This window comes from Harpia harpyja, chromosome 11 (assembly GCF_026419915.1).
Source record: "Harpia harpyja isolate bHarHar1 chromosome 11, bHarHar1 primary haplotype, whole genome shotgun sequence".
NCBI classification, from domain to species: Eukaryota; Metazoa; Chordata; class Aves; order Accipitriformes; family Accipitridae; genus Harpia; species Harpia harpyja.
In genome coordinates this window covers 39,071,410-39,081,754 of record NC_068950.1, presented here as the reverse complement: position 1 = coordinate 39,081,754, position 10,345 = coordinate 39,071,410, and the positions used below count along the sequence as shown (strand labels likewise).

Here is a 10,345-nt window from a genome sequence, read left to right as displayed (position 1 = left end):
TATGTGTTTTTAAAATATTTTTATGTGCTGGTAACTGGTCCCCTTTCAGCTGAGGTGTATGAGCTTGAGATGGATTACTTGCCTCACTACTATACCGAGGAGGCTTTTTTTGTGAAGAGTAGCAGTGTCTTTGTGGTGTTGCAGTTTATGTAGCTTTTCCTCATTGACTTCATTAAAATGTGCTTTAACTTACATTACTGAGATAATGAAAAGGCACTTCCAGTTTGCACTGAATTAAGGAGACTGTTTGCTCCCAGGAAAGTAAAAAATACCAGAGGAAATTTGTCATTCAAGTAACCAACTTTTTTCTTTTTGATGGATATCGAGGATTGTTTCCAAGACATTGCGTTAGGTAGTGCGGGTCTGTTGAAATCTGCTTTCGTAATCGACCTGTTCACAAAAATGCATTGGTTATCGGGAGATGGATAGTTGGAAAACACTTTTTGTGTGGAACAGGCTCCTCCAAAAACTGATCCTGCCCAGCCATCGGCTCTCCCGCGCGCAGCCCAGGGCTCGGCCCCGCCCTCCCCCCGGGCGCTGCCGGCCCCGCCCCCTCAGCGCCCCGCCGCGCAGGCGCGCTGCTGCCCCGGAGCCGCGGCCGAGGCGTCCCCGTGCCGGGCGGGCGCCGCTTCACCGGGCGCCTTTCCGCGGGCGGTGGGAGGCCGAGGTGAGCCGGGGCCTGCCCGCCGCGGGCCGGCCTCTCGCGGTGCCGTCTGCGGCCCCTCGGCGGTGAGGCGGCGGTTATTTAGACGGCGCGCAGCCTATCGCCTCCGCCGGCTCCTCCCTGCGCCGGGGCGGGGAGGGCTCCACAGGGGTACGGGGCGGGCCGGGCCTGCCCCGCCCTCACACGGCGCTGGGTCCGGCGGGGTTGGGGTCCCGCCGTCCCTGACCGCGGGTGCGAGCGGCCGTGTCTGTCCGCCCGGGCCGGGCTGCGGGGGAGTGCCGGGTGCGAGTCGCCTGAGGCGGAGGGAGGGGTGCGGCCGGGCTGGGCGCCCGGCGGAGGGCGGCTGTGGGGGAAGGCGGCACTGACGGGCCTGGGCCCTGGGGAGCGTCTTACACGGTGCGTGCCCCCCGCTTTCCTTCCTGGTTGTTGGCCGGTGTTTGCGGGTGCGTGTTTGTGCGCAGCCTGCTCTGTGCTGCCTGCCTTCGTCCGGTTTGCCATGCGTTGAGACAGGCGAGGATATTGACGCTCAATCTCATGTGCTCTCAGTCCCTTAGAGACACAATCTTGGGAAATTCATGAACCAGCATGCTTGGCAGAAGACCTAAAAAAAGCCCTCAGGCAAAGGGCCAGGGAGCTGCAGTTGCAAAGCAGGTAAGGGAGGCAAAGGGCCAGGGAGATGTGGTTGCAAAGCAGGTAGGGAAACCTCCTTCTCCTACCGTTCTTAAGGTCTCGTTCAGACCTCTTGCTGCTGTTTTCCTGCTAGAATCTCTTATGTGTTAATAAGATATTGCAGGACCGTGAAAAAATTGAAATTGTGTGGTGCCTGTTTTCCTGCTTTCTTCTTTAGTGCGTTCTTCTTAAAAGTAAATATCTCATATGCAGCAGTGGAGGTCTTGCAGGAAGCCACAGTGTTGTAATGCTGTAATCTTCATAGGAGACCTCATGACTCATGCTTATAGTAGTTTCCTACCCCAGCTGTATTGAGATTTAATAATAACCTCAATAATTATATGGAGGTTTTTCTTACACCTCTAAGAAGACAGAAATAAGACGACCAAAATATCAAATAACACATTTGGGGCACATATGGGAGAACATTAAGGTGCTACACCAGAGACAGTTAGTTTTAATTTCCCTGTGTATAGTCATTTTTTCTTGCAACAGATAGACTGATAAGCCTGTGGCCCTCTTCTGTAGCTAAAAGTGAGCTTAGGTGTGTCCGTGTGTTGTGGTTTTTTTCATACTCTTTACCTTTGGATGTAGTTTCAGAAGCCTTGAGGAGAGAAGCTTGATTTAGTCGTGGTTGGCAGGTGTAGGAAGTCAGGCAACAGTGTCAAAATTAGAAATACAACCAAGGCAAAATTTTGGGTAGAATAGTGGAAGAAAACCAGAGTACAGTTAGAGGTACAGAATGTGTTAGAACCAGAATGGAACTTTAGAAACTTTTGACGGTAGAATAGAGGCAAGTAACATATAGAGGAGGAGTAACTGATAAGATTATAGGAAAATATGAAGAGAGATTGGAACAGGATATTAGAATAGAGAAAATAGCTTAAGATACTCTCTTTTGGTGATTTCTTAGGAACCAGTGTTCTCATACTGGAGGCAGAATGGTTTAGTTAGAGATCCATAATGTCACCATTGCTCTAATACGAAGTTTGCATTTCTCAGTTGGAGAGGCAGTATATGATTTAGTTCGTTTGAACAGGGAAGAAGGTAAAAGGTGAAAATCTCTTTCCCCCTTCCAAAAAAAGAAACCACAATCTAAAAAGAAAAGAGTAAGTAAAGGATCCAATTAACATATTTTACTAATTTCTAATTCAATACAGTTAGTTATTCAGCCTGTCTTAAAGCATGGAGGATTGTTTCTTGAAACAAATGTACTAACGGCTTGTTCACTTGCAAATTAACTCAATTTGAACTGGTTTTGTGCTATGTAGTATATCAACTGCAGGTTTTTTCTAACGTCTTTTTTTCTGTTTTATTAAACATTTCTTTAATGCTATTAATTTCGTTGGAAATATGCCTTACTGAACAGATTGAGAGACTTACAGCTAGACCTGCTGGATTCTGTTCTTGACTTCATTCATTACTACACTTGCTTCACTTTCTACACTTGCAGTGTAGTAACGAACAGATCGCATGTGCTCCTGATCCATTTTGCACATTGATAAAAGGTATATGTGTGTTCTATAGAACTTGAATCTTTAGATCACCATTATAAATATTTCCTAATTAAGTCTTGTCCTGACCTTCTTTCCATTCTATCCAAGACTGCAAATATATTAGTTTTGTTTTACAGAAAGGAAATGGGTAAGGCAGAGGGTGGCTAACTGATCTGCCCAGTGCTTTATAGAATGTCAAGGGCAGGATCAGGGCTAGTAAACAAATAGCTGCTGTTTTTGAATACTGTTCCTGGTCCTTGGAATCAGTGTTTCTCAGCTTTGTTCCACATTCTCCTTTGGGATTATAAAAGGGTTCAAAGAGGGACGCAAAATATTTCAAGGCAGTAGCTGCCAGCACCTCAATTCCTACAGAGTTTAAAAAAAAAGTTATTCACAGTAGTTTATAAACTGACAGGCAGCTTCAGCTTCTCGCAGCACTTCAGATGCTTGGAGGCAGGAGGAGATTGTTAACCCTTGTGATAATGACAACTGATTTTTATTCCTTTGCTTGAGAGAAGCTGAACTGCTGCCTACTTGACCAATAAACCAACAGGGGGTTGTGCTTTGAAAAAGTCTGAGAAAAGCTACTCCACCTACCTCATAGGATGAATCTACTTCAGTTAATTCATGTTTATGAAAAACCTTAGCATACTTTGAATAAAAGTGTGGTTATTTCTGGGGCAGTTAGTATCTTAACTGGCAATATAAAAATCGTGATAAAATGGCATCTTAGAAGAATACCTTTTAGACTAAGACCTCTGAGATTTCTCTGATACTTATATCCTTTGGCATGTTTTACAGCAATTGAGTGATAACCCCCACTACTTTGTCAAATTCTGATTGCTGTTATTAATAATATTACCTGAGATGCTGTTGCTTAGCTGATGATCTGTTCTAGAGAGTTGTTTACTCCAGTGTAGTGCAGGCATTGCTGGGTTTGTAATGGCTGTGTTTCCTTGTGTTTGTGTTTGCGCTTTCCATGTGTTTGCTTTACAAACTGAGGTAACAAGAAGTATAGAACAGTTCTGTATATGTGAATATAGCTTCTTCCAAGAGATAAGGGTGAAATCTCTGCAGTGTATGCATGTCAGACCTGTATTGTGTGAATGATGATTGAATATTTTTTAGCTTAGCTGTTACAGGAACTGCCCTGAACTTCCCTGATGGTATCTGCTTCATGAGGTTCAGTATAAGACATCCTTTTATTTTACCTTGTTATGTCAGACTATTAGATAGGCTTGATTTTTAAGAAATCCTTGGCTGTGTAGAGTTTCAGGGGGAGTATTTGTGGCTTATTAAGATTTATGTACCTTACATCAGTTATGCATTGCCTGATATGCATTGTTTTGGTAATAGAAGTGGTGTGACAGTGGGCTTTAAAAGAAATGAACAGAATCCAGAATGCATGAAAATGTTTAAATAATCCATGCAGTGTGATGTTTTTGAGTGTCATCTCTGTTCTAACTGCACTTTTGGTTTTTTTAATTAATTTTTTATTTTCCCTTGGCTCCAGCTGGGGCTGTTTGTAGATTTCAGTCCTGAAGAGATGCTGCTGGGTGCAGAGGAAGGTGGGGATGATGGGGACCTAGAAGCAGAGCTTGCAGCTCTCACAGGAGGAAAAGTGAAAGAAGGGAAATCAAAACCGAAAGGGAAAAGTAAGTTAAAGTATCTGGATTTTACTTATTGACTACCTGAATAATTTATTAAAGATAGCTCTTTACAAGTCACTGATATATTGAAAAAGTTTTTTCATTACTGATAGAAGCTGAAATTGTAACTACTCTTTCTTTTACTTTGAAAGGTTTAAGTTGTTATGCCACAAAAAGGGTAAGAGGTTTTTTTTGTCTATGCTCTTGTAGACATAGAAAAAAGATATATGATGGCTACCCAATTTAATGGCTAAATTAAGACATGCTTGTTTAGCATACGGACTCATAAAAAGGTGTAGTAGGTGCTAGATGAATTCCAAATGGAAATTGTGTTTCTAGTGGAGGGTGGGTTGTTTGTTGTTTGGTGGTTGTTCTGGTTTTGTTTAAAGACTGAATTTCCTGAATGAGCATTAGATTTTTAGTTACTTGGAGTCTGTAACCAAAATTGAATACCCTGTTAAGAGGGAAATCCTGGAACTGATGGAATTACTGAGAGAATCCTGTAGTTTGTATTGTGCAGGTTAGAGTGTCTCTTGGAATGGATCATTACTATTCCTAATATTTTAAGCATCTGTTAATTTTGTCTGATAGTGCAGCTATGCAGTGTTTTACAGGATTACTGTAATCTACTGTAAGTGAAGGCTGCTGCTGAGAGGGGCAGTCTCTAGTGAGCATGCTCTACCTCTAAGCTGGTATACATATTTGTGGAGCTGCAGGGTGAGCTGGTTCAGGAAACTGATCTACAAAACCTAACTTCTGTTATTGTGCTAGGTTTTCAGCTGAATCAGTTCCTTGATCTGGTTTGCTACCTGCCTATTTGAATGCTGCTGTGGCTGCAAGGGAGGGGTGGCAGCAAGTGGTTGAGATGGGACAAGGAGAATGGGACCTACCCTTGCTACAGGTGTGTGAGCAGATGCTGGAAAGAAGGGTTAGTACAACTACAACCTTATTTGCAGCTCTGCAGTAATTGGCCTGTAATATTTGAAGGGACTTCACACAGAGCAGCAGGGAAACGAAGAACTGTAAAATATTTAGAAAAAGTGACTGTCTAAACACTAGTTGATGAGAGACAGAGGAGGTGTTTGTATCTAAAACTAAATTCTAAATAATTTCCACTCTCTAGATTTCAAGATTGTAGTAAACCCTTAAAGCTAATAAGCATAATTTTGCTAATAAGCATAATAGCAGAACTTCTGCCATTGGACATAGGTTACATGTGGTTAAAACATGCAGGATAATGTTTCGAGGATGAATCTGTGTGTCAGGAGCTCTTCAATCACTGTCAGCTTTTCAAGTGCTGACTTCCTTCTCACCCTGATCATGTCACTTAATGTGTTTTTTCAGTCTCTCTATTCATAAGAGGGAAATGAAACTTCAGACAGTGCAGAATTAACATTTACTATGTGTTATGGCTTGTACAACTATTTTCCAAAATCATTTACAGCTATTCTGTTTTCCTGGTAGAATTGGGAGTATATAGATTAGAAGCTCGTGGAAGATGAACAGCTGGCACTGGGGACTCGTGAGACCTGGTACACTGTAGTGATGGGGACATGGTGCATGGTGGGGGCAGGATGCAGGCTGGCACCTGGAAAGGAGGAGGGTACAGTAAGGACAGGGGAGAAACAGATCCTGTCTGGAGAAGGACAGGAAAAATGGACCCAGTACAATACATATTAGCACTCGGTTCTTGGCTCAACACAAGATGCAATAATTTACTCCTGGATTTACATTCTAGACCTCTGATGGGGAGGAAAAAGTGATCTCTCCCTCTAGCTTTTGAAGATGCAGACAGCAAAAGCTGTACTGTTGCAACATCTGAAGTACAGAGATCTCTGCTATCTGTGGCTGATAAATGCCAGCTGGTCAACCGCTCAGATGTTTGAAATTGTAGCCTCAACTTGCCATACTGGATTAGAGCTGAACCAACCGTCCGAGGAGGTTCTGTTGGCTTTTTTGCCTCTAGTCGGGCTTCATGTAGGGAACACTCTGACCCTTGATGTACAGCCAGTTGCCTTTGGATATGGCCTACCGTCCTAGTTGCAGAGTTTTGCTAAGGGTCAAACATATGAGCAACATGTTTGATAGAGGTACTGAAGCACTGATATGGTAAATTAGATTATTTGGACAGAAACAGCTTTGTACCTGGGTAATTTTCAGCTGATTCAGCAAATGCAGGGGATGGATGGGATCTGGTTTAGATCCATTTAAATTGACTGTAAAGCTCAGTCCTGAAGATCTATGTTTTATGCAGCATTTACTGACACTGATGAGTCACAGTTGTATGTCTGCATAAGGAAGTATCAGAGGCATTTAAGTGGACAGTTGGAATTTGTGTGCAAGTAACTTCACCTTTGAGAGTGTGTGGAGGAAGTTGATAGTTAAGGGAGCTGTGGTTGGCACAGCACGAAGTAGACATGAGAACTCGGCAAGGAGGAGTTAAGCAGAGTTTTCAGGGTGAAGACCAGAAACATGAAGAGAAATTGCACGACAAAGTAGCCAAGAAGGATTTGGAAAAGGGAAAATCTCATGGGCATGAGACAACGATGCAGAAAATGTGGAAGTGTAGTTAGAGAGGCAGAAGAAACAGCACTTTTTCTGATTTGTTTAGCAGTTCTCTGTGCTTTAGGGCTCAGGACAAGTATGATGCCTTGATTTGGAGCATTCTATTTTTGCGTGCCAAGTGTGACTTTGCAGTGGTGTTTGATGTATAAACAAGTAGTTTCTCAAGGTAGAAAGATTTTCTTGTCTTCCTTTCTTGCTGTCTTCAAACATGTGGATAGGTTGCTGTGCCTCCTTGCTTGTTGTGTTAACAGCCATGTTTGGCTTATGGCTTGCGTTGTTCAGTATGTCTCTAAAATTGATGTTAATTTACGTTAATGTGTTAATATGTACCTAGTTTAACATGAGATGGAGAGACATTTTTGTGCTTAAGACTGTAGATTGAGAAAATCAATCAACTGTTGAGAGTGTCAAGTATAATGTAGACCCTATACAAAAATCCTGTGATTTAGTTAGTTGTAGTTTGACTGGGAACTCTTTTGAGCTCAGCACTATTTATGGTAAATACCTTGAACTTTGTTCTGATTTATGGCTGAATCTGCTGTTGTAATACACACAATAACATATTTTTGGCTTTGAAAGAAAATGTGAACAGAAGTTTACTGGCAGATGTGCTGGGACGTTTAATACAAGTGTTTGCATCTCATGCACTTAACTGTTGGGCTAAGTTGGTTATATCCATACATGCAGATTTTTGGGAACTACAGTACTTTTGACTCAAATTAGTTCAACGTGAGGGAGAGAAGAAAAGGGATGGAACTAGGAAAAAGAAATAGTTTGTTGGCACTTAGGGATGAATGGATGTGGATCACTTCTGTCCCACATGGAGTCAGAATTTATTCTGTCAGTCAGGCTACATCAGGAGTGAATTACATTTTGTTAGGGTAAGCTGACATGAGACAAAGGACACAGAACAGAAAGACCTGACAAGGATGCTGAGTCCAGGCCTTGTTAATATGGACAATCACATCATAAATACCTCTCGTAAATATCTATCATCAGCTTAAAACTAGTTCAGATGTTTATTCCTACTGGGGACAGAGGCTGTTCCAGTAATTGCCTTTCATGGATAGAAAGTTCTAATCAGATTTATTCATCAACAGTTTAATTTTCTCTCGTGCCACCATTGATTTTTAGCTTAACTGAGGAATACAGTTTTGACGTAACATCCAAGAATAATAGTATTCTCCATTTTTTCCTTGGAAAATTGAAGTTTTCCGTAATGACAAAGTTTATGTTACTAGTTATTTTTGTAAATAATATCATAGAAGTACTTATCTGTATCTTAAATCAGCCTAGGAGCTTGAGGTGACTTCTAGTAATTTTTCCCTGAAGCAGTTGTTTCATCCAGTCCTACTTGTCTTTCTTACACAGTCTTAAATGTCATTACCGTGCAAACTTACCACAGTATCTTTGTCTTTTGTGGCCATGCTTTCTGAGCACTGTTGTGTCCCACCACAACTCCTAGTCTATCACGGTGCTAATGGTTTTGCTGTTCAGGCTTCTTGTATTAGTAAACAGACATCATTTCTCCCTGAGATCTAATTTCTCAGCTAGGTTATTGGATGCAGTCATTTTCCTTGTCTTATTGCCTGCCTTGCCTGTCGCTCTCAGAAACACTAGTATTGCTTTTTTCCTGGATGTTCACTTCCCCAGTCTTTGCCCTTTACCCACGAATATAGTCTCATTTACCTATGACACTATCTGATAAAGGGGAAGCAGGAGGAGAAGTCAGTGCTGTCTTTCAGCTGGTAGCAACTCCTTTAGCATTTATATCCAGTGACTGTGTAACTGTTACTTAGCATTTATGGCTCCTTGTGGTTTCTTCTTACAGCTCCTCTGCCCATGGATCATATTGAAAAGATGGCTGCAGAGTGTATGAAGGACCTGAATGAAGATGAGGGGGAAGAAGCAGATGATGAAGACTTGGAGAAAGATACAGACCTGTTGGTATGCATAACTTTATTAGCAAAAAGTTTTAGTATGTCTTTGTTGTTTGGGGGTTTTGTTTTTGTTTTGTTTTGTTTTTAAACAGAACGGCATTTATCCAAAATGTCTGTTAACTTCGTGGTGAGAAGCTAAAATATTGCAAAAGCATCCCATTAGATATAAGGCTTTGCAGGATCCAACCCCCTGCACACCAGAGTAGGAGAGTTTCCTAACTAACATTCATATGTGTGAGGGTCTTAGAAAATTGGGGGAAACAGCGGAAATCCCATTCCATGGCAGCTGGTGAAATACAGCCATGGACATTCTCCTTAAAGTGATGTCTGTCACCATTTTGCTACTGCTTCGAGTAGTGCTTGGCCTGAGAGTGCAGCTTCCAAGAAATTCTTTGTTATTTCAATGAGTGATCTAGTTGGCAGGGTTTACGGAAGGAGTGTTAAGCACTGTTATTGATTGCTGTTGTTAATAGATGCTTTTTGGAAATTTCAAATTTGGGTTTGAATGAACTTTGTAAAAGTACTTCTGTGAACTTCTCCAGCTTCAGGTCAGATCTCTAACCACAAACTTGTGTGGTGATCCTGGAGCTGCAGTTTGGCTTTCGAGTGGTAGCTGGATTCCTGTTGTGAATACAAGTAGAACCAGTTTCATTAAAAATTAAAAAAAAAAAAAGAGTAATTAAAAAAAAAAAAAAATACCAGAATATAAGATGTTTAGACTCTCTGTTTGGGTTCAAGGTCCATCCAAAGGTTTTGGAGCTTGAGACTTGATTTTTATTTTGTCTTCTGAGGAAAAAGAAAATTTTGAGCAAAAGCCTTTTGTTGGCTTTTACTTTTACTCTAGGCAGAATTGCAAGAAGTTCTTGGGGTGGAAGGCGAGACAGGAAGCTGTGAGGATGAAACGATAGCAATGGAGCCATCCACAGCTGAACCAGAAAATGGGCAACCTGAACTGCAGCCACAGGTAGGAAAGAGCTTCGTGTTCCTGACAGTTTTGCTGAATCACTGTTGTCATGCAGCTCATATGAGGGTCACAGACCAGGATTTAGAGAGGTTGTCTTGTCTTCCAAGGAAGGAGAAACCGCACTATGGCTGCCTTCTCTGTGGAAACCAATGCTGTATTGATATAGGTGAATGTTTTGCTTTGTTCAGAGGATGATTTTTAATGTTAGCATAGAATTGAGGAGGTAGACAGTTGTAGTGAAGCGTGTCTTGTCCCTCACTGTACGTATCAGCATGCAGACTGCAGTTCAGGCTTCCAGAGTTTGTATCTTCCCCCTCAGAGTATTGAGCGGTGCACTGAAATTGTGAGACTTGTTATAACTCAGCATCTTTGACATCTTGGTGGAATTTTTCTCAGTA

The 10,345-nt window shown here is 42.0% G+C and overlaps 1 protein-coding gene across 4 annotated transcripts in view; it reads left to right on the top strand.

Moving 5' to 3' along the window:
* The first annotated feature begins 597 nt into the window (after positions 1 to 597).
* The window catches only part of CC2D1B (coiled-coil and C2 domain containing 1B), a 35,681-nt gene continuing 25,933 nt past the window's right edge, over positions 598 to 10,345 (top strand). For 2 of the 4 annotated variants that reach the window (XR_008237333.1, XM_052802554.1), the window contains exons 1-5: positions 598 to 667; positions 1,211 to 1,315; positions 4,343 to 4,484; positions 8,875 to 8,990; positions 9,828 to 9,947. Coding sequence is in view for 3 of the 4 variants with exons in the window: in XM_052802554.1 (XP_052658514.1) it covers positions 1,250 to 1,315; positions 4,343 to 4,484; positions 8,875 to 8,990; positions 9,828 to 9,947 (444 nt within the window). In the remaining variant the exon portion in view is untranslated. Of the gene's footprint in view, positions 668 to 982; positions 1,061 to 1,087; positions 1,108 to 1,210; positions 1,316 to 4,342; positions 4,485 to 8,874; positions 8,991 to 9,827; positions 9,948 to 10,345 lie in introns of those variants that run through there. The other 2 variants (XM_052802556.1, XM_052802557.1) reach the window with 2 other exon arrangements.